At 37.4% G+C, this 23,430-nt stretch overlaps 3 protein-coding genes across 4 annotated transcripts; all 3 read right to left on the reverse strand.

The window, feature by feature from the left end:
- Positions 1-677: 677 nt before the first annotated feature.
- Positions 678-6,804, reverse strand: LOC132845334 (uncharacterized). Of its 2 annotated transcripts, XM_060869290.1 has the most exons (4): positions 6,629-6,804; positions 5,862-5,958; positions 5,578-5,671; positions 678-2,436 (listed from the first exon to the last, which is right to left on the reverse strand). In XM_060869290.1, the coding sequence occupies exons 2-4, from the start codon at positions 5,885-5,887 to the stop codon at positions 1,903-1,905; spliced, it is 654 nt and encodes a 217-aa protein (XP_060725273.1). In that variant the 5' UTR covers positions 5,888-5,958; positions 6,629-6,804; the 3' UTR covers positions 678-1,902. The 2 variants fall into 2 exon arrangements, 1 of the variants encoding a protein (XP_060725273.1); XR_009648416.1 differs by lacking the exon at positions 5,862-5,958.
- A 1,262-nt stretch (positions 6,805-8,066) lies between these two features.
- Positions 8,067-13,024, reverse strand: LOC132845335 (steroid 21-hydroxylase). The gene is made up of 12 exons (XM_060869291.1): positions 12,891-13,024; positions 12,255-12,446; positions 12,039-12,128; positions 11,763-11,917; positions 11,301-11,396; positions 11,083-11,193; positions 10,904-10,990; positions 10,745-10,822; positions 9,834-9,947; positions 9,534-9,700; positions 8,446-8,549; positions 8,067-8,346 (listed from the first exon to the last, which is right to left on the reverse strand). Exons 1-12 carry the CDS (start codon positions 13,018-13,020, stop codon positions 8,105-8,107), a joined length of 1,566 nt encoding a protein of 521 aa, XP_060725274.1. The 5' UTR covers positions 13,021-13,024; the 3' UTR covers positions 8,067-8,104.
- Positions 13,025-15,306: 2,282 nt separating this feature from the next.
- Positions 15,307-23,160, reverse strand: tnxba (tenascin XBa). Its single transcript, XM_060870557.1, has 14 exons — positions 22,863-23,160; positions 22,500-22,610; positions 20,784-22,415; positions 19,640-19,762; positions 19,411-19,554; positions 19,214-19,333; positions 18,970-19,125; positions 18,581-18,705; positions 17,786-17,918; positions 17,543-17,694; positions 17,333-17,429; positions 17,096-17,257; positions 16,847-17,010; positions 15,307-15,755 (listed from the first exon to the last, which is right to left on the reverse strand). The coding sequence occupies exons 1-14, from the start codon at positions 23,158-23,160 to the stop codon at positions 15,648-15,650; spliced, it is 3,525 nt and encodes a 1,174-aa protein (XP_060726540.1). The 3' UTR covers positions 15,307-15,647.
- Positions 23,161-23,430: the final 270 nt, after the last annotated feature.

The following is a 23,430-nucleotide window of genomic DNA, read 5'->3' on the forward strand; positions in this document are numbered from 1 at the left end:
ATTAAATCCAACAAGAAGGATACAGTAACTCAAATAATCACTGAGATGATTAGAAATAAAACTTTCTACTCAGTCTTTACCTGTGCAGTTTTAGTCAATTTGTGCCCACTGTAGCATCAGCTTCCAGATTCTGCTGTTCCATCTCAAGGTCTGATGTTTTATGGGTCATGAGGTGCGTTTCTGCTAACCATGGTTGTAAAGAGTGATTATTTGAGTTACTATATCATTCCTTTTGGCTTGAACTGATCTGGCCTTGTTACTTTGACATTCCCATCAAGTCATTAACACTAACAGAACTGTCACTCACTTGATGTTTTTTTTTTGTTTTTCACACCTCTATGGTAAAAGTTCCAAAACTGCTGATCTGCAAAAACTCTGGCATATTCAATAAATGTCTGGCAATCATCATTGATCATATTTCATCTGTGAGATGTAAATGAAGCCATTGATGGTGCTGAATCATTTGGCAGGACGTAATAAACAGTGATTAAATGGCTGAAGTGCTGATCTGCGGAGTTTACACAAGGCTTTCACAAGACTCTCCAAAAACAGGATCATCAGTAACAAGAAAAAAGAAAGTTCCTATAGTGCAGTGTTTCATGTACAGTGATGCTGTTTATTCTACATAGCTCTCAATAGGAAATAATCTGACCAAGGTAGGCACATAGATAGAGAAGTAACAGATAAATACTTCCATTTATTTATTTGAGAAAATGTTACAAATTCCTTACGATTGTTAACATTAGCAGCTCGATCATAAACACTTTAATACATCAATAATCCCAGGTCAGACAGAACTAAACAGTCCTCAGGCTTTTTTTTTTTTTTTTTTTTTACTTAAAGCTGTTTACACTTTATGTTTGTTAAGAAAAACATTTTCTAATAAGGTCAATCCTGTAATGGTCATTTGTGGTGCTGTGTGGGGGAGGAATTAGTAGGAAAGTTGTACAGAGAGACCAGATGATACATCAAATTATCACTCATTAAAGCAGCAAAACTTCAGAGTGACAGACAGGAGAGTATTAGATTGTTAAAGAGTTGGCTAGATTCTCTACACCGCTTCTGCTACTGTGTTGAGGGGAACCTGGAGGCCATGCCACACCTACAATGCTTGTCTTTGGACTTGAAGAGGAAACTGAAGTACCCAGAGGAAACCTAAAGCATGCAAACACCACATCCACAGAGGAAAAGAAAATCAAACCCCCAACGAGGCAGGTGTGAGGCAAACATGCTGACCACCAAGCCACCATGCTCCCCTGGCTATTATAAAAATGTGAGGAAAAAAAGTGTTCTCTTTTTTTTTGCTGAACAGTTAAGATTATGATTTATTCTTGTGTTTGGTGGGAAGCCAGTGAATGATCAGCTGATTTATTCCGGTGGTTGAAGTTGCTAAGCTAGAGGACACAAGATGTAAGCCTATATAAAGAATTCTGCGATCTAGGCTCAAACACAAACAGCACGACACTGCGTACACTATTTATGTTCACTCATATAGGGTATACTGACACCTTAAACCCAACTTAGTGCAATGTATGTGCAACACAACACAATTTGTGATTCTGCCATGGAAAAACACTGACTTGGAAATTGTTGATAATCCAAATTGACATGCTCTAATCTTTTATCATGGCTGATATAACAAAATGAGATATAGCAGGTACATAAATATAGGCTTCTTTGAGCACCAGTTTCTTTTAGTGCATATTTGTATTTCTGTTGTGTTTTTATACCATCTGACCAAGTTTACATTGTGTACATTTGGCTGTGTCTGGTCACCATTGTTACTGCCAGCCAGTAAACCTACCATGTCCTATGAGGTATACAGCAACAGCACCAGGCTGAGGAGACATAAAACAAAATCAGTTGATGAGCCTCGAGTAGCATTTCACTAGTTGTTGTAACTCACAGAGTTTTGTCCCAGCCCTTCAGATCCTTAAGAAATGTATCTAAAGCTGTCTTTGTTGTCCAGCACCCGACAGCCATGGAGACTTTCAGACTCCACCCCAACAGCCCACTGGCTCCCTGTGAAGATATCAAAGAGACCACACTGCCAGCTCTGACCCTGGGGGCAACAAGAGCAGGAAGGCTGAGGGCCAGGCTGCCCACCACACCAGTCCAACTGGCAGCAAACAGACATACTGTAAGAGCACACGACAGTGCTGACAATGACACACAGCGCGTCATGATCATCAAGCAGTCCTCCGAGAGCCAACCGGAGAGCATTGGAAGAAGTGATGAACCGATCAGTAGTACATGGGAGGTCCAATGATCTTCACTAAGCCATAAAAACCCAAAGGCAGACAGGGAAGGGCCAAGGACCTCGCTTGCCCATTCTAGATCTCTCTGGACCTGAGACAGAGCTGGGGGCAGAGGGATAATAGCCAGAAATGAAGAGCACGCGATGAGGAAAAAACCTACTGATGGAGCTCGGTGGTCCTGCACAGACAGACAGCAGACAGAAGACAGCGTGAGAGAGAGAGAGAGAGAGAGAGAGAGAGAGAGAGCAAAAATATACAAACACACACACACACACACACACACACAGTTTTTCTTAAAGAAAAAAGACTTTTTTTGTTGTTGCATTACAAATTTTGAAAAAAGGCACATGTAATCAAGCATTCTTGGCCATAGCAATTACAAAAAAAAACTGGTGAAATCATGCGTATAAACACATACAGTCGTGTGAAAAATTTAGGACACCCCATTAAATATTCAGTTCTTTATTAAGAAATGTCAACATTCCAGTTTCTGATCTAATATGTACCTGTAGATGAAAGTGATGTAATTGCTTGTAAACAACAAAAATAAATGTGTTCATTTATTAAACAATATTTGTATTTGACCTGTGCCCTAATAGCTAGTGTTTCCCCCTTTGGATGAAATAACCTCATTGAGATGTTTCTTGTAGCCATCTACCAGTTTCTGCCATCGACTGGAAGAAAGTTTCCCGGACTCTTCAATGCAGGATTCTTTCAGCTGTGTGTTTGATGGGTTTCTTACAAGCACAGTCTGTTTTAAATTACCACACAGGATCTCAATAAGCTTTAGATCTGGGCTTTGACTCCAGATCTGGGCTTTGACTCGGCCATTCCAGAATTCTCCATTCTTTACTTTTCAGTGAGTCTTTGGTGGATTTACTGGTATGTTTTTGTCATGTTTAAAGGTCCAGTTCTGGTTCAGCTTCAGTGTTTTGACAGACGGTCCCCCGTGTTCCTCAAGCACTTTCTAATACAATGTAGAATTCATAGTGAATTCTATGATGATGACCAGACCAGGTCGTGCGGCAGCAAAGCTCTAACTATAACACTTCCACCTCCATGTTCACAGTTAATATGAGGTTCTTTTGCTGAAAGGCTGTACTCTGCCAAACATGCCCTCTGTTATGGTGTCCAAATAAGTCAATTTTAGACTCATCTGTCCAAAGCACATTATTCCAGAAGTCTTGGCCTTTGTCTCTGTGTTCTTTAACAAACTTCAGTCTTGTCCTCATGTTTGTCTTAGACAGTAAAGGTTTCCTCCTTGCACACCGCCCATGATAATTAAAGTTGTGCAGTCTCTTTCTGATTGTAGATTCATTTGACATGAACTGTAGCAAGAGATTGCTGTAGGACCTGTGATGATATTTTAGGGTTTTTGGAGACTTCTTTAAGCATCATGTTGGCAGTTGTTTTAAACCACTTGTAAATGATTTTCCAGACAGTGGAATGGCTGATAAATTCTTTTGAAATCTTTTGGGATCCCTTACCAGACTCATAAGCATCAACAATCTTCTTCTAAAGGCCCCAGAGAGCTCTTTGGATCTCACCATGATGAAACCTCTCACATAAACAGTTGAGAGAAAACCAAACTAAATATCTGAGGTTTAAATACGACAAGCCTCCTTAAAAATGCTCTGTAATAATGTTCTAAAAATATTGACCTGATGTGATACACCTGAAGGTCATTTTATCCATTTTAGTACAAATAAATGTGGGGGTGTCCTTACTTGTTTCTCACAAGAAAAAGGAATTGTATTTTTAAGTACATTTTATTGATCATTTAAAAAAGACCTTTCTTCAGTTTTATTTGTTCAGTTCTATGACTTGAATCCTCCAATATTGTTATAATGAAGATCAAATGCCCATATGTTTAACTATGTAAAAAAAAACCTCACAGGCTTTCATGGGGTGTCCCAATTTTTTCACATGACTGTATTTGTGTGTGTGTGTTTATACACATCAGCAGGTCTTGATGATCAGTCAACACTCACTACAAAATATCAATATATGTCCACATAATTGTCCGCGAGTGACCACTTACATATCTGATGACATTTTCTTTGATTTTGTTAATAAAAACCATGTCAGGACCAGTGTTGTAATGTAACGGAGTACAAATACTTCGTTACTGTACTTAAGTAGAAATTTCACGTATCTGTACTTTACTTCGCTATTTAAATTTATGTCAACTTTCACTTTTACTTCACTACATTTCCTAGATAAAATGTATACTTTTACTCCGCTATATTTCCACTAAGCATCTTCGTTACTCGTTACAACAAACTAAAATCAGAAGAAATGTGTGTGACTGCAATAAGGGAGGTTTGGCGAATCACTGCTCCTAGATTGCATTACGCTCCGCACCCTCTATTTCAGCGTAATGTTGCTAAAGGAGGAGAAAGCACAACTGAAACCGCCATGGAAGCACCTACTGGAGGACCTCCCGTTATCGTAGACGACCACCCCGACGATAGTCCAAGAAGAGTAAGACTGAATTCTGGCAACTTTGAAAACCAGCTTCTTTTGAAGATGAACAGACACCTTTTCAGTTTCAACTAATGACTGGTGTATTAGTAGCTGCGGGACATAGGTGGCCTGTGTGTGTGAGATGGTGACCTGGGGAGTAAGCCCTACAAATGCTCATACCACATGACCAAAATGTTCTCCCTACCAGCAGGTCTTTTTTTTTTTTTAAAGAAATAAGTTATTATTTATTTTTCATTTTTACCCTGAAGTTCATACAAAAGTGAAATTTCTGTTTCTGTTTTTTTCTTTGATGTCAGCTCTAAAAATATGCTGTTTGTTCTTTGAACTTAAGAGAATTGTGCCTGAAAAGTCCTGGAAAAGACTGTGATTTTGATTTGATGAGTGAGATTAAGAAGATATGGGAACCCTGAATATGCTTTATGCTTATTATGTAAGTTCACAATCAAAGTTCTAACCGCTTGCTTTTTAAAAAAAAAAAAAAAACTTTTTACTTTTACTTCAAATACTTAAGTACATTAAATATCAGAAAATGACTTTTGATACTTAAGTACAGTATATATCAGATACTTTAAGACTTTTACTCGAGTTATGTTCTAAAAGGTAACTTTCACTTCTACCAAAGTCTTTTTCTAGTACGATACTTGTACTTTTACTCAAGTATGGCTTTCTAGTACTTTATACAACACTGGTCAGGACAAGCCACATGAAAAATGTTCAGTCAGTAATTCACACAGAGCAGGTTACTGTATCCTGAAAACTTATGGTCTGACTAATAGGTCAAACAAGGAAGCAGTTAGTTGTTTGAGCAGCTGAATAAAGCTTTATGTTTTACCCTGAACAGGTGAAAGGCAGCAGGCAGAGCTGAGAATGACAGAACAATGTTTGCAAACACTGGGATCAATTCATGTACAAAGTCCATCAGTGTCCTGTGGAGTGGAAAATAAAGATGCTGTTAAATGTAATTTATTACATGTAAATATATGAATATGTTGATCTAATAATGTTAAGCAAATTCTGCAAAAGCATGACATAGCAGCTGGGAAAATGCATTGAGCATAAGGGTGAGCATCTAGAGCAAAGGCTTTAAATATTAAATACAAAATGAGGTATATGTACTTTTTACTCTCATTGGTTTGTGACATTATGGACACTTTGTACTAGAACTTGGGATCAGAGGCACTTCAGCACACACACTGCAAATTCACCTTTCATCCTGTAGGTGGCAGCAAAAAGGTTTTAATACACTTGTCTAAAACGCAAGACTCCTCTTATTACATCTGCAAATGAAATAATTTCTAGAATAAGACTTTAGTTAAGAGTACAAAAATGACAAATTAATTGATTAAATGACGAAATAATTATAATATATGAATTCAACTAGAATCTGGTTTGTCCGATTACTTTTGGTCCCTGAAATTAGGGAATCACATGTTGTAATTCCTAAACTATTTAGTTAATTTGGATGTAAATAGCCTCAAATTACACCTGTACACACACACACACCTGTACACACACACACACACACACACACACACACACACACACACACACACCTGTACACACACACACACACACACACACACACACACACACACACACACACACACACACACACACACACACACACACACACACACACACACACACACACACACACACACACACCTGTACACACACACACACACACACACACAGAGACACACAGACAGAGAGAGAGAGAGAGAGAGAGATAAGCTAAAAACCCAACTTTCAGTTCACGGTTAAAAACAGCCGTGAATGTTATATAAACATTCCCTTTTTAAGGTAAAAAGCAGACCATAAAATATAAGTAACAAAAACATGACTTATGAGAAGTTATACAATACAGTAAGTGCACTACTTACGATTAACGGTTAAATTCCATATGGCTTTGGTTTGGATTCAAAGTGCACTACATAGTGCGTATCGAAAGTCCTTTAGTAGAACCTTCGTCTATATAAGCATTATTATTACTCGTTACTCCATTCACAGCACTTTGTAGAGAGACATTTAGAATTCTGTATGTGTATGTGTGTGTGTGTGTGTGTGTGTGTGTTTGTGTGTGTGTTGTACTGCCCCTTGTGGTTAGGAGTCACAATCCACATGCAGATTTACAAACAAAACAAACAAGAAAAAAAAAACAAAGCACAAAGGACTTAAAAGCATAAAATTGATTAAGTCCTGAAACCTACCTACACACACTGAACCCTTGAGGGTAGTTAGAAGTACGTACCATTCATGTTTTGTGAAGAAGGCTAATGTCTGCTGAAATCTTACTGGCATATTTTTGTATAGATTCAATATTTGTAGAATGGCGGCCCACTTTATTTCCTGGGATGCTCTCGTGCTCGAGTGACTTTCTGACTCTCCCTTCTAGTTATGCAGTCACAGCTATTCTTGCCAGAGCTCGTGCCTTGCACTCTGTGCACAATGTACATCCTTTGTTTTGTTGTGAGTTTGCTGTGGATGGTACCACACAGATTCCATGAGATGAATGTACATGTTATCACTTTCACAGCCTTATAATTGCACTTGAAAAAAACTATGCTGAAGTAAGGTTCATTATAGAGTAGATAGCTTCACCGATGACTCAGATGCTTATGCTGAAGATCTTTCTAAAACACTTAGCGCTGCTTAGAACTCTGTAGTATACAGTATACAGAAGAGAAATGATTTCACACCATTCAGTGTCACCCGGAAGAGGATGGGTTTCAATCTGAGCTTGGTTCCTCTTCAGGTTTCTTCCTCGTGTTGTTTCAGATCTTTTTCTATATCCAGATATCTGTAAATTTCCTTTTTTTTCCTCTTTGGAATTGAACTCATTTCAGCACATTATCCAAAATAGTTTGAATTTCAAATTATTCTTTGTTTCATCTGAGTAAATAAAAAGCTAATTTTCAACTTTTGTACATTTATGGAATGATGAATTGACAACCACCGTTTTTAGAAAAAAATAAAGAAATACATTTCAAGTGCAGCATTAAAAAGCTTTTTATTACAGCTTTAAATATGCAACTCTCATTTTTTTACGTATTGCTAAAAAACATATCATCCATTTGAAGTTTTTGTTGAGATTGTAGAAACTTCCATTCTACCTTAGCTCTAAAGTTTACTTATACACAAAATATAGAAAATACAAGCTAAATTGAAAGCAGTTTCTCCAGCGCTAACAACAAGGCTTGCATCAGAAAAATATATTTGTCATGCACTTATTTGATATGATTTGTTAATATGAACAACAACAAAAAAATAGCTTTATTTTAAACTAATACTATCCTATATTATAAGCTGATTTGAGCTACACAAATCCTTGAACAAACTAGATTCACTACAGTGATTTATTAGGCTCTTGGACAGGCTATAACTCTGTAGGGCTTGGCTTTTAGGACCACACTGGCCAGTCCACGCAGGTCAGGCAGCGGTTCTTCAGGGCTGGCAGGAAGAAACTGAAAGTCCCGTAGCAGATATCCAGTGAAGAGGAACATCTCCATTTTAGCTACAGACTCCCCGAGGCATAGCCGAGCACCCCCTCCAAAAGGTATTAGAGCCCGGAGACAGCTCCCATTTCCCTCCAAAAAGCGTTCTGCAATAAAGAACGCACCCTATCACCAATATTAAGCCATGTTTATTTCTTTCCTAACTTATAATATGCCATATTATGGGAGATTAGATGTTAATATACCTGGTCTGAAGCTCTGTGGGTCAGGCCAAACCTCTGGGTCATGATGAGCACCAAATAAATTGGGGATAACAATGGTATTTTTGGGGATGAAATATCCTGCAATGCTGAAGGGACAATCACACCTCATAAACTTATGACATCCTATGCAACACTGCAATCATATCTCTCAGATCAATCATATTATACTGTGTAAAGATAGGAATGAGCCCATATTTACCATTTGTACAGAATTTTTTTGTTTTTTGAAACAGACAAGCGTGTGTTTATGCATTAGTTCTGGACTGAAGTCTTGTCAGGTTTGTTTTCATGAGTTCAAACTGTCTAAAGGTCCAGGTTATGTTTTATGTCCTACTACAGACTAGATTAGCAATGCTGTGAGGATTTGTGCTCGTTCAACCTTTAGAGCATTAGTGAGGTCAGGCAGTGATGTTAGGTGAGGAGGCCTGGGGTGCAGTCAGTGTTTCAACAGGGGGGCAAGGACAAGGCTCTGTGAAGGTCACTGGAGTTCTTCCACGCAACCTAGGAATATCTTGCTTTGTGCACAAGGTAACTGTAACTCTGGAACAGGTTTGGGCTAGACCCCATAGTTTTAGTGCAAATGCTACAGCGTACAGAGACATCTTATACAATTGTGTACTTCTGACTTTGTAGTAATAATTTGGGGAATGCTGTGATGGTCAGGTTATATGTTTATATGTGTTGTCCACATTTCACATACAGCTATTTTTTCATTTTAAAAATGTACTTATTTTATTGTCTGTGTATAAAAAAAATTATTTCTGCTTGTGTCTTCTGACGTCAGTGTTTTTTTATTGACACACCTATAAATTTCTGAAATAGGTACAACTTAGACAATAACTGTTATTTCTCTACATGTAATATAAGTATCATTCAAAGCGTACAATAACCTGTGAACCAAAGCCCAAAGTTAGGGTTAAAACTAGGGTTAGGGTTAAAACTGCATTGCTATTACTACACCACTGTGATGTTCGCTAGTATTGATTATAAGTCGTATACCTCCAAGTCTAACAGTCTGTCAGGACCTCTGACAGTGTGTTCTGTTGTAGTTGAGTAAATGGTGTTGTTACCTGCTGTCTCTGATGGCTTTGTGTGGCACAGCAAGTGGAGCTACAGGTCTCAATCTCAGCACCTCATTAATCACAGCACACAGATAAGGCAGCTTGTGTCTGTCACTGTAGTGAGGATACTGACCCTTCAGTACACTATGTAGCTCTTCATGCACTCGGTTCTGAACCTACAGTGAAATTAACACAGCAATCTGATCACTGGGGGTTGAGGTGCAGAATAATTTGACTGGGAAGTTTAAGGTAGCAATCTTTTGAATCCATTCAGGGCTTAGTATTATATTCAGTATTTTGAATTATTACCTCTGGTCTGTGTAAGAGGAAGGCAATGGTCCAGCTGAGCCAGGCGGCAGTCGTCTCTGTTCCCCCTATGAGCAGGTCCACTGTCGTCATGTGTATATGACTGTCTGTCAAAGTCTGTATAAGAGGAAAGGGCTTTTTACACTTGTAGTTAACTTTGGGTTATTCTAGAACCTGAGTAAATGGATTATTTTTCATGTTACACACTGCTCATATTGTACCAGTGGTTACAGTTAATAAAACCACAAAACCACTGAGGGCTTAACTCTCAGTGCCAGTCCTAAACCTGGATAAAATGAGACGGTTGTGTCAGGAAGTGCATCAGGTGAGGGTTGTTAATTAGCATTAAGGTTTGTTTAACTATTGTAGATTGGAACTACCATTTTCTGTTGTTTTATTTTGTTGTTGTTTTCAGTATAGTGATATTGTTGCCTCAGTAGAATGACTACATATAACGTAAATGACTTACCATTTTAACACAAATTTGGGACAAACAGTTCAGGAAATTTCAGTTGAGTTCAATTTATATTTCCCACTTTTAAAAAACAAACAAAAAAAAACAAAACTTAATTATTCCATGTACATTTCCAGGTAAAAGGCAAATGCAATAAGATGACTGAATTCTCATTCCAAATTAAAAAGTGCATACAGAGACCTCAAATATAGGAACTCATTTTACTTCCATCTGAATATTGGCACATGATTCCAGAATGCTTCCATGTTATATAAATTAATTTTAAATTTTACAAATCAAAATATTTCACTACAATATTGTTTGCACTCAAATCGGGAATTATTGCACCACAAGTTAGATGAATAAAGGGCCTATATCTTTTTAAACTAACTAAAATGAATGACATGAAATCCTGCTCATGTCTTGGAACCTAATATTTACTGTTGTCATATATGCTTACCATTTTGGGTACTTTTCCCTCTGGTGAATTAAGGTACTGTAGAAGGGGTGCTGCAAAGTCTTCACTATGTTTCTTTTGCTGGAACAACATAAATACGTTATAAGAATAGGATGTGCACTGGATACATTTGTGGTACAAAATATGTAAAATAATATGTACCTTAAACTCGTCTAAGTGACCTCCAATGATCTCATCTCTTTTAGCCACCTCTTTCATTAAACGAGTAAAGGGAGCGTTTGGTAACTTCTGGAAGGAAACAGTTTTGAATATGATCAGAGTAGCAGGAAAAAAAAACAACAATATGGTAAGCATTGATTTAGAGTAGAAATGTGTGTTACTCTGAGAAAAGGGAAAGAGTCTAGAGCTGAGATCCACGGTGAACCCCACAGAGACACAATCTTATTTAGACATCCATGCATCTCCTGAAGATGTGCTGAGCTCTTCTCATACTGAGCAGACAAAAGTGACTGGTTGGTAAGAACTGATATTTAGGCCATCATTGGTTTTCATATGAAGGTGTATGTTATAGTAGGAAAGAAAATGCACAGTCACTAACTGATTTTCCAAAGGCTAGCTTTGTGATGATGTTACTGGTTGCTACAGTGAAGTCTTCAGACAGATCCATTGGCTTCTCCTTATAGTTCAGTAACACCTGATGAAGAGTAAAATAATGGATTCATTAGATGGGGAAAGACTAATGTAAATGCTCACATGAAGACCTACAACTACAACTACAGCCAGGGCCTTATTTTCTCAGAACAGACCTTCATTTTATGAAATTTAAATTGGTAACCAACATAACAAATGGAAGAAAATCACAAAGAAGTGGTAAACATGCTAACCACATCCTAGCAAGCATGCTAACCACTAAGGCAGAATGATACTGTATATGCAAATAAAGTTGCTATTATTGTCGTCGTTGTTGTTTGTTTGTTTGATTATTCACAAATTCAGCTCAGTTGTACTCTATGGCCTGAAAGTCATTTAAAGTCCACACAAACCTGTTTGCATTTTATACCTGTTTGAGGTATAGCGCTTGCTCTTCTATTAAACAGTGAAGAGAGTCAGCAACACAACGCTGCAAAGCACTATGGGTCAGGCGTCTGTGGGACTTCCAATTCTCACTGTAATCACCCAGAGAGATGGAGTAGCCCCCACCTGACACTTTATCAGCTAAACCAAGAGCAGATAAAGATACAGATGGTATATAAAAAGTATGTATGTTTACATTTTAGCAGAAATGATAGTAAACGCACAGTATATGCAATAATACATAGCCTATATAAGATCTTACCTGTGTATGAATGTGGTCTTCCTGCAAAGTCAGACCACTTTTTGACCAGAGCCTCACGAATGACTTCACTGCTGTTCAGAATCACCATCGCTGCACAAAGGACAGAGAAACAAACATTATAACCAGCACTTTGTACATGTGAGCTTTGGATTCTTTCACATATAGTAAAAGCTTTAAAGCTAAAATTGTGAAAGTTAAGAAATGGAAATTATTCACTGGTGCTTCCACAACGGAGACGATAGATGTTTCCATATCGACGAGCCAGTCCAGTCAGGTATATGGGCAAATGATCTTGGCTAAGATCGAAAATGTTTCCCAGGAAGGGAAGAGAGGGAGGTCCAGGGAGCGAGGGAGCAAGGGAGCGATGAAAAAGCTGTGATAGGCAATGCAGAGGTTTGGACACAGTGGCTAGAGAAAAGAACGAGAAATACTGTTACTCTGTCTCTGTTGTGATATGTTATAATAAATGTAACATGGTCTGATTTCTTGATAGTAAATTGATCTGTGTGATAAAACAAGACAATCTACAGGTTCATGTGTTTGGATGGTGATGGGTAGCAAAACCTATAAATGAGCATGCTAGTCCCTGATGTTAAACTTTACAATTTTCAATGAAAACAGATATTAAATGCACTTCTAAAGTTTATAATATCCGTTATTTGCATTTACATCTACTAAAAAAAACAGCTCAGCTAAATCCATGGTCTAGTTTCATTTTTTTCATTCATATTATTTTACATTTTCTTTGCAATCCCCCATGCATAATTTGGACTATTTTACAATTCTCCCAGGCAACACCAAACTCATCTGACCTACAAAATCTTGTTTTTTACTAAAGAAAAATGTGCTTACCTGTAGACTGAATGCATCTTTTGACATCTTTGTTACTTTGTTGATTTCGTCGCCTTACAAGATGGCAGACCATCACCAATAGAAGAAACAGCAATGCAGCTGCTCCTACACTTACTGTCACTGAATACATGGAGTGGCTTCTTAGCGTCTTTGTGTCTGCGGTGCAAAAACATGCTCCTTTAATCATTTTTGTCCTCCATGGTTTACACCAATCAGGGCTTTTCTGCCCATCCATTCTTAAATCAAGGTAAAGTAAATATTGGTTTGACCTTCAGTTCAGTGTCAACGCAAAGTAAAGGAAATAAATGACTGTTGGAGTTATCTGATTCATGAGGGTAATGGTATTTACTAGGTTTATTTGAAATTTAGTAAGCTACATGTTAAATGAGGCCTATCACAGTGTACTCAGATTTAATGCTCACAGAGTATGAATGAACAGTGGAGTCTGAAAAGGGTACACTAGCTTTTTGTGTATATTCATGTATAATAGTAACAGCCAAGTTTCATCTTGACGTATTACTCCAGGAGGTCCTGGCAAAGAAAAGGAAGCCATTCATATGAAATAAAACAGGAATTCAGGATATATATCAATAATACACTGCAGCATAGTTTTCAGTGTGAAAAAGTGAATGAAAGGTGTGCAGTGTGTGTGTGGATTCCTGTCTATTGCCAAAACCAAAAGGTGAGCTTTAAGCCGCTGCTGTTAAACCAGACTGACCAAAGTGGCATGTTAGTAAACTGCTATATTGAAAATGGCTTCTTTGTTTAGCTAAGAGAACAAATACAGCATTTCTTCTCCTCCTTAGTTCATGCTGTATGTTTCAAATATACTTATTAACATATATAAAGTTTAATATTTTACATGGTGCTGTGTGAAATTTACTAAAGAGTAAAATTTTTATTATATATCAGCATAGGGTACAAATTTTATTTGTATAACGCTTTCAACAATGGACATTGTCACAAAGCAGCTTTACGGGAATATAAAATGATATATAGAAGAAAATTTATATTTTTATATATAGTTTATATTTATCCCATTTTGGCAAACTCCAGTCAACTACGGCAAAAAAATAGAGGATATGATGGAGAAACCTTAAGAGGAACCAGACTGAAAACTAGTGTACTATTTGTTAATTGTGTAACCAGGATTTTTCGAGCAAAAAAAAAAAAAAGCATCGGTATTATTCCTGAATTCATTATAGTTTTAAAATAAGGACAGTAAAGTACTATAATTACATTAATTACTTATAAATTACTTATGTATTACTGTACATGTGCTACTTTGATTTAATTACTCTGATCTTTACAGTGTTTTTAATAATATAATATAAATGACTTAATAACAATGCACCAGCACAGTGCATTTAATGTAAATATACTTGTAAATATACTTGTAAATATAGTTACTGTATAAACTAAAAATCGATAAAATATAACTCATGCATTTATCCAAAACTCTATAGAACTGAGACAGTGTACAGTATATTAAAGTAAGACCACAGGAGTTTGGTGTTGCTAGGATTTGACCTCATGACCTTTAACCACATGTACAACTGAATGAACTTGAACTAAAACCCAAATGTCAGTGCTTTAATAAACCATTTTTTTAAAAGCACATAAAAGAAGGTTTGGCTAAAATATTTGTTATAATAAAGTGCACAAACGATGACTTACTAATATTTCTCAGATGTTGAAACAAGAGAATTATTCTCACTCCTTTTTAAAGGATCTTAGCTTTATATTTTTTCTGGTGTATTACTGCAAACCAGTGCATTGCTCTAACTGGTCAATCATTCATTCATTCATTCATTCATTCATCTTCTACAGCTTATCCGAACTACCTCGGGTCACGGGGAGCCTGTGCCTATCTCAGGCGTCATCGGGCATCAAGGCAGGATACACCCTGGACGGAGTGCCAACCCATCGCAGGGCACACACACACTCATTCACTCACGCAATCACACACTAGGGACAATTTTTCCAGAGATGCCAATCAACCTACCATGCATGTCTTTGGACCGGGGGAGGAAACCGGAGTACCCGGAGGAAACCCCCGAGGCACGGGGAGAACATGCAAACTCCACACACACAAGGTGGAGGCGGGAATCGAACCCCGACCCTGGAGGTGTGAGGCGAACGTGCTAACCACTAAGCCACCGTGCCCCCACTGGTCAATCATTTACAGTAAAATTTTGTAAAAAAAAAAAAGTTAATGTTAATGTTAATTTTTTTTTTTTTTTTGCAATGTTATGTGCTTGTATTGAACAGAAAAATCTTTTTATGATCCCAGGTTGCCAATATCTGCAATTTATTTGATATTTCTAAAAATCCTCTTTATAAAAAAAAAAAAGGAACAAAAGAGAACATTAGTCTATAACCTTTACATCCAACAAAATGTAACAGTGCATTCATTTCAGTAGCGGTGTGAGTCAGGAACAGTGTAAAGAACCCTTTGAACGCTTTGATAGCACATAATCCTTACTATACAGTCATATGAAAGTAAATAATGCGGCACACACAGTATGTATCCTTTACACATACCTAATTAAAACGTACTATGTTGAATGGATGATCGTTTGATTATTTATATAATATTAGACATTTATTAACTTTGTCACTGTATGGCGTATAATAATAATTGGTAAAAAAAAAAGTAGATATGCATTGCATAAAATTATGTACAGTGTGTGAAATGTGAAGTGTTGAAGGTTGTACAGTGTATCTGCATGCAGCAGCTGCTCTTCACTAGATGTTCTAGCCTTGGGTGTTGGGGGTCACGTGGCTCAGAGAGACAGGCCGCAGCTTCATCTCGGCAAAAGGGAGGGAGATGTCCTTGCCCTTCCAGTCAATCCACACCACTCCCTGATAAATACACACAATACACAATGAATACATAGATCATTATTTTACCACAAGTGGTAAGCACAGTATCACACAGGTTAATCGTAATATATATAAAATCCTGGGACGTTTAAAAAGCTTGTTACATTGGGTATAAAATACAGAATCTCTCGCAAACAAAACCTCAGGTTGATTGACTATATAGATAACATGTACTTGCAGAACATGCACTTCCAACACCTTTTCCCTTGAACTACTAATGTTTACTGTACATTTACATTATGATTTTCTTAATCGTGTTTATAAATGATAATAAAATAAAGCACACGGTTGTTCCTAGGTTTAGATTGACCATGTGTACTTTATTTTACAGTATTTTATTTCTTAACAAGTAAAGTATAATGTATATCTTGTGCAACTTTTACACGTCTATATTTTGTTGTTCACATTAAGTATTTCTGAAGCAATTTTATGTTATTAACTGCTAATTTCCTGCATGTTTTATAACATGTACCACATAATAATTACATCAGAAGGTCGGGGTTAAAGCCCACAAGCTGCTGAGAAATCAACGTTTGGTCCTCGAGCAAGGCCCTTAACCTCACCTGCTTCAGGGTCGCCGTACTATGGCTGACCCTGCGGTCTGACTGCAGGCTCATAATAACCTGGGATATGTGAAAACTTAAAGCATTTCACTGCATGTCTGTGTATGTGACAAATAACATTTGAATTTGAATTAATTGTTTTTATAATTACAGCATTATTATTAGGTTCGAATTATTGACTCTATAAAATTTTCACATTTTTTCTAAATATTTTTCAAATATTTTACACTATAGTGTCTAACAAAGTGTTTATATCATATCAGAATATGTTTATTAGAATATGTTATTTATAAAACTAAACAGGCTTAATATTAAACACAACTTCTTGGAAAAAATACTGAATAAGTTGTACAGATTATATGAAATATTTCTGTTCATACAGTAATGAAAATATTTGTGAAACAATTCATTTGAAACTTCTTGTCCTGTATGTCACAGTGTTATAAATTACCCATAATTTAAAAACACTGTATAAGACAAATGTAAATAAAAATTTTTGGTTTATACCTGGTCCTTGGAGAAGGTTGCATAGACACCATTGAGATTGGCTTTGTAGCAGTTCTTGTACCACCAGCCTCCCATGTATTTCTTTGCACACTGGACATCATTATTGCTGGGGTCCTTGTCATTAGTTGAGAAAGGACAACTATTGTGGTATTTCATTGAATCCCCTGCAAACAGATGCAAACACTAAATGACACTACAGCCCATATCCCTCACTCTTTTATGGATATCTCTCGTTCTCATCACTCTTACCAGCTGTGCCAGAGTATCCAGACACCTCAATGGTGTAGTGATTCACCTCCGACCCCACAGAAAAGTTGGAGTAATGAGCGTAGGCCGTGTCATTTCCTAAACGCAAATCCACGCGTAGGCTCATTGGTTCCGTGTTAGTCAGAGCATGAAGAATGTCATTTCCTGAAATAAGATAACAATGATTATAAAGTGAGAAAAATAAAGGAAGATTAATATAACCTTAACCCAGCAGCTTACCAAGCCATAATTCTGCACTCAACTCTCCAAAACCTTCTCTATAATCACTCCATTCTCTGAAGAAATCAGTAGACCCATCCAATCTCCTCTGGAATACCTAACAAATAAACACACACACACAATTTTTGTTACGCACCACTGTATTTGAAAAATGCAAGGTGGTAATGTATGCAACACGATTCTTAAACAAGCTGCATAGTCAAAACCTACTGTCCAGCCTCCTCCATCAGTCTCCATATCACAGTAGACCCTCACTGCCTCTCTTTCTTTACCCTGTGGATAAATCTCAGCCTCTCCAGACTCCTTCATGCCATTCACCTGCACCTGGGAGCATTCGACTGGGTATTGGTAAGGCAATTGCGCTGTAGGAGAAGAAGGTACTGTAGAGACCATGACAGACTTTGAGGAACCCTTGTAGAAAGCCACGGTTTTAGGAAAGGGTGAGCAGCTCACCTGTTGTAAATGTAGTGGAAACCACACTGATATACTGTCCCTCACTCTCTCCATCTACTTTTACAGTATAGTGAGAAGAAGCCACCAGATCAGTTAACTTGTACTGGGACACAGTTGGATTTAGGATCACCTCCTGTTCATGAAAGAAAGACAAGCTGTAACTAATGTGATTACATTTCAGCATTCAAAAAACTGCTAATTTGGTAAATGTACATGTGAATGGAATACAGAAGTGAGGGCCTACGTTTATTTCAAAAAGACTACGTTTATTTTCAATATAGAGCAAAAATATAAAAACTTGTTATAAGGGTTAGATACTATATGTGCCAAATATAGTGGACACCTGACCATCACACTCTTCCACAAACCTTTACACAAAATTGGAAGCACACAGATATATAGGATATCTCTGTCTGCTGCAGTGTTACAGTTACTCGTCACTGGAACTAAGAGGCCTACATCCATAAAGACAAATGTTTGCTTAGAAGAGCTCTACTGGCCTGTACAGAGCTTTGACCTCAACCTCACTGAACACCGTTGGTTTGAGTTGAAACGCACACTGCACTCCAGGCCGACTCAGCTGACAGCACTACCTGACCTCACTAATGCTCTTCTGGTTGAATGAGCATAAATCCTCAAAGGTACGTGCCAAAATCTAGTGGAAAACTTTCCCAGAAGAGTGGAGGTTATTATAAAAGAAAAAGGGGATAAATCTGGAATGGAAATGTTCTAAAAGTGGCTTATGGGTTTGATGGCCAGGTACTCTTTTGGCAAATATACTTCCAGCATAATTACCTTAACCTCTTCTCCAAACTGGTATGTAAGCCTATAGCTTCTGAAAGCTATGTGAGTGCTCTTCCATGAAATCACTGCTGAGTTCCAGGTGACTTCATTGGGTTTAACTACCTGCAGCTTTACTCCTGGATAAAACATTAAAATACATAATGACACACAACTTCACAAACTAAAATTGCAGAAGAAAATAACTGCTGTAGTGCAAATGCAATGACAATGAAAACTTTTTTTTAAAGCATCTTTTTTAAGATCCACAATTTTGAATTAAGTATTCCTTTAAATGTTGGAGCTTCAAATGTTCCATATACCAAGGTTAAAGCAAAATGCATATGATGTTAATTAAACTGACTTTTTAATGGTCTATAGATTATTTGAATGTTCTGCCTTACCGCTTTTTGTTGTAAAAGTTGTGGAAACAGAGCTACTCTGGAGACTGTTGATTTGGCTCAGAATCTTTACTGCATAGAGGGTAGATCTGTGTAGACCCCTAAGCTGGTGCTGCACAGAATTGCCAGACAACATCACTGTCACTGTCACATTAGGAGCTGTGAAATGAGAAATATACTTAATTAGATAAGGATAGGAGAGCTGATGATCTGACAGCTTGAAACGGCAAAGATGAACTCGTCTTACATCTTGTTGATCCATAAATGAGGATATAATGATCGACTTTGGCTTCAGCAGGCTTCCATACCAACAGTGCTTTGCTGTCTGTGATGTTCATGGCCTGGAGGTCAGTAGGGGAGTCAGGCACTAGAGAGGACAAGTGTATGATTAAAAAATGACACTCCAAACACTTCAGTTATGCTGAGGTATGTCTGTAGTTCTACCTGTAACAATTGAGGCTGTAGTGGCTTCACTCTTTATTGCTCGCATAACAGACCTGATACTAATTTCATACCGGGAACCAACAGACAGCTTGGAAATGAGAACATGGGACAACTGTGAGTCAACAGACATGGATCCTGTTACCCCTGAAAAGTAAAAGTGTGCACCATGTCACACTCGAAAGCATTTATACACATAGCTCAGAGTAAATGTTATAACCTCATACAGTACCATTTGCAGAATTGGTGTATGTTACTTTGAATCCTGTTACTGTGCTTTTAGGTTTGGTCCAGGACAAAATGAGAGACGTTTCTGTAATGTTGCTGAACAGCAGTTCTGTTGGTGGTTCAGGTCCTGAGGAAAGACATAGAAAAACATTCTTTCTTTCATATATGCATTCCTTCAGTGAGTGTTTTTCCTGATCAGAGTGGATCTGGATATAAACCTACCTGCAATAAATATATATAAATATAAACCTACCTGCAAATTTTAAATGTTTGAAAAATTTTGTGTAGGAATTTTCTGTACCACTTATACTACACAGGGTCACAGGAAACCTTCAGCTTATCCCATTCCATTGCAGGGTACACACACACACACACACACACACACACACACACACCATAGACAATTTAGAGATGCCAATCAGCCTAGAGACTGGAGTGCCCAGAGGAAATCCACAAAGCACAGGGAGCGCATGCAAATTCCGAGCACACACATTGATTCAGGGCTCGAACCCCCAGCCTCAGAGGTGCGAGCTAAATTTAGTAACCTCTAAGCCACCATTTAACATTAAATGGCTTTAAATGCATATAATAAATATAAATGTGTAATGAAAACACAATCCTTAAATTCTAATTGTATATGTTTAAATTAAATGCTAAATGCTAGTTGTTCATATGCTAATTTCCCACCATCTTAGAGTTTTGCATCATCTAGGAAGGTCAGTATGAATTCCTCAAGATGCAAACAAAAATGATTCAACATGTCGTTTTGAAAAAATTACATTTTTTTAAAATTACATGATTTTAGTCATATTAGTCTGTTAATTGATTCTTTCTGATTGGTTCACCAATAAATTCACATTTATATTGCTGCATTAAATTTCTCTCTAAGTGACTCTATAATAATAATAATAATAATAATAATAATAATAATAATAATAATAATAATAATAATCATCATCATCATCATCATCCTTCTTCTTTGTGGAATAATAATGATGCAATAATAATTCCATTGCTTGTACAAAAACGTTATAGATTAAGAATCTTTTATGATGCACTAATTTCCTCCATTTAAGAGATATTCACATTGAGTAGGATTCAAAATCTGCTGTAATCTATAGAGTAGAAGTGAAATTCTGTTTATTTACCTGTAGAGACATACAAACTGTGAAGTTTGGAGCGTACGTGAGGCCCGGAGCCGATCAAGGACACCAAATACTTTCTCTGTGGTCGAAGATTCTTGAAATGATAGGAGCGAGCACTTCCAGCAAGAATCTGTGAGAACTTCTCAGCACTCTTTCTCTCTGCTTTTCCAGTGTAAACATTAGATGAGGTTTTGTTTGAACTAATGAACTCGTCTGATTTTAGATCACCGTTTGGGCTTTTCTCAGCTTCTTCTGCATCATCCTCACTGCTCCTTCCTGACCAAACCTCCTTTTTAGTTACTGTGAAATTCCTGAATACTCCTTGAGGAGCTTCCCATGTGATAACAAACCCAGTGGCAGTTATGTTGTGAACCGCAACTGGTCCGACATCAGTGGGTTTTGTTGTCCTCTCGACATGAGTTTTAGAAATTGTGATGTTTTTTAAATCACTGTTTACTTTGCGCTTGCTAGATGCGTCTTCTTTGAGACTGTGTTGTAAATTCTTATCCTTTTCACTGGTGGTGGTTGAACTTACATTTACTTCCTCTTTTTTTATCACTTTCATCTCATCACCTTGTAGAAACTTCTTGCCTTTCTCATTGGACTTTTTTTCATTTATGTTATCAACCTTTTTTCTGACTCCAACTTTATTTTCAAGTATAACAACTTTTGCCGCATTGTTCTGTGGTAATGTTTTGTCCTTCTCCAATGACATTGTTCCATTGAGATGGCTGTCTTTCTTTGTCTTAAAAGATGATTCATCTTTAGTATGAGTAGCATTGCCCTGGTGTAGCTTATTGTCCTTTTCAGTAGAAACAGTTATGTTTCCATGTTGCTGTCCTGTTTTACTTTTATTTACCGGTGTAAATAAACCATCACCTGTTGCTACCTTCTTCCATTTTTCACTGGAAGTTGTAACATTTCCTTCTCCAGATGTTTTTTCTTCAAGAGGTGTGGCATTGCTCTGGCTCTTCCTGTCTTTTTCAGTAGCATTATTTACGTTTAGATGCTTGTCCACTTGTATATTTCCTAATGATGCTTTGTTAAGAGGCGTGACATTTCCCTTGTTTAGCTTCTTGTCCTTTTCATTTGAGTGTTTTTCTGTTTTCTTTTCAGATGATCCGTCTTTTAATAGTATAACACTCTGCTTGGTTGACTTTTTGTCTGTCTTGGTGGATGTAGTTGAATTTAGATTTCTTTTCTTATCTCCTCCTTTTAACTCCTCTGTTGCGTTTGCATTCTTCTGAGTCATATACGCTCCTCCATTAAGAACCTTCATATCATTGTTCTGGGATGGTTTTTTGACATTTTTTGTAAAAGTCACATTAAACAATGATAGCTTCCCATTCCTTGAATTTAAAACAGTTTTATTTGTAGACAGTTTAGTTGGCAATTTGATTAAATCTGTTAACATTCCGCTAGATTTCTTATTATTACTTTGAGTCACATTTTGGTTTGGAGGCAAGTCTTTGTTCGGTGGATTTTTTTTGACAGTTGTTGGACCTCTTGTTTGATGCTTTTTTTCTTTGTCGTTTGTACTGATTATTGTATTGTTTGTCTTTGATAGTTCCTGGGATGATGACTCTTGCTTGACAGTGTCACTATCAGAAGACACCTTATTTTTCTTGTCAGTGCCTTTGAGAATGAAAAACGCACTTGTCGTTAAAAGTATACAACATTCTGAAAACTACAGGTCTGTTTAACTATCATGTGTCTCACCTTTGCTGCAGGCAGTGCCAGTGAAACCAGAATGACACACACATTTTCCGTTGACACACTCCCCATTCTTGCTGCAGTTATTTGGGCACTGTACTCCAGAGCAAACGGTGCCTATACACAAGGGTAACAATTCGGTCATATAAGTGCAGCAGATTTATTCATACATCATTAGAATGGCACTATACACTAATCATAATTTGCTTGAATAATATATTTTACCCTTATCTGCCAAATAATGACGTATTTGACCTCATTCTACATGTTTATGACACTGCCACTAAAATATTCCAATTAAATCCATTATTAAATGACATGGCATTCATAATGCATTTAGGTGGTGCACATGAATTTTAAACATCTTACACTTTTTTTTCAAAGCTGACATTTCCTTTTCCAGTATCTCTAGTCTGTCCTTCAGTGTAGCCATCTCTGCCTCACAGCCTCCAGTGCAAGAACCCGGTACCACGTTGATGTGGTGTGTCATCACCAGAGAAGAACCTGGCTTCAGACTCAGCTCTGTTTCCTGTGCTTTGCTGCTGTTGATTGTATCTTTTTGAGGATCCTTCTGAATGCAGCCTTCAGCAATAACAACTTTGATGGGCGAACTTGAGGGAGGCTTGTTTTTGGAGGGTTTCTTAACACTAGGAGTCTCAGGAGGCATTGTTGTGGAGACCAGGGTCTGACTGACATTACTAATTTTTGAGGCAGAAGAAAGGGCTGGGTGTTTTTGTTTGATATTTAGTGCTGTGATAGTATGAGGTGCTGTTTTAGTGGAATTTTTCCTCTCGCCTACTGAGGCTTGATGAGTAGGAAAAGGGGATAATAAGAAGACGAATGCAAGGAAGATGAGCATAATGACTGGACAACAGGGGAACAGTCAATGCTTTGGGTATAGGTTTAAATACAGATCTAGTAGAATGAAATCCTGGTA

This window comes from Tachysurus vachellii, chromosome 5 (assembly GCF_030014155.1).
Source record: "Tachysurus vachellii isolate PV-2020 chromosome 5, HZAU_Pvac_v1, whole genome shotgun sequence".
NCBI lineage: Eukaryota > Metazoa > Chordata > Actinopteri > Siluriformes > Bagridae > Tachysurus > Tachysurus vachellii.

Coding starts and splice junctions, on each gene's coding strand:
- LOC132845334 (XM_060869290.1), bottom strand. CDS start 5,887: ATGTCACAAACCAATGAGAGTAAAAA. Junction 5,672..5,861: donor CAAACCAATGAGAGTAAAAA/GTACATATACCT, acceptor TCCACTCCACAG/GACACTGATGGACTTTGTAC. Junction 2,437..5,577: donor CTGCCTTTCACCTGTTCAGG/GTAAAACATAAA, acceptor CTGTCTGTGCAG/GACCACCGAGCTCCATCAGT.
- LOC132845335 (XM_060869291.1), bottom strand. CDS start 13,020: ATGTATTCAGTGACAGTAAGTGTAGGAGCAGCTGCATTGCTGTTTCTT. Junction 11,918..12,038: donor AAGACCACATTCATACACAG/GTAAGATCTTAT, acceptor CTCTTGGTTTAG/CTGATAAAGTGTCAGGTGGG. Junction 10,991..11,082: donor ACTCTTTCCCTTTTCTCAGA/GTAACACACATT, acceptor GTTTCCTTCCAG/AAGTTACCAAACGCTCCCTT.
- tnxba (XM_060870557.1), bottom strand. CDS start 23,160: ATGCCTCCTGAGACTCCTAGTGTTAAGAAACCCTCCAAAAACAAGCCT. Junction 18,706..18,969: donor AACTTTTACAACAAAAAGCG/GTAAGGCAGAAC, acceptor TGTTTTATCCAG/GAGTAAAGCTGCAGGTAGTT. Junction 17,258..17,332: donor GAGTGCAGAATTATGGCTTG/GTAAGCTGCTGG, acceptor ATCTTATTTCAG/GAAATGACATTCTTCATGCT.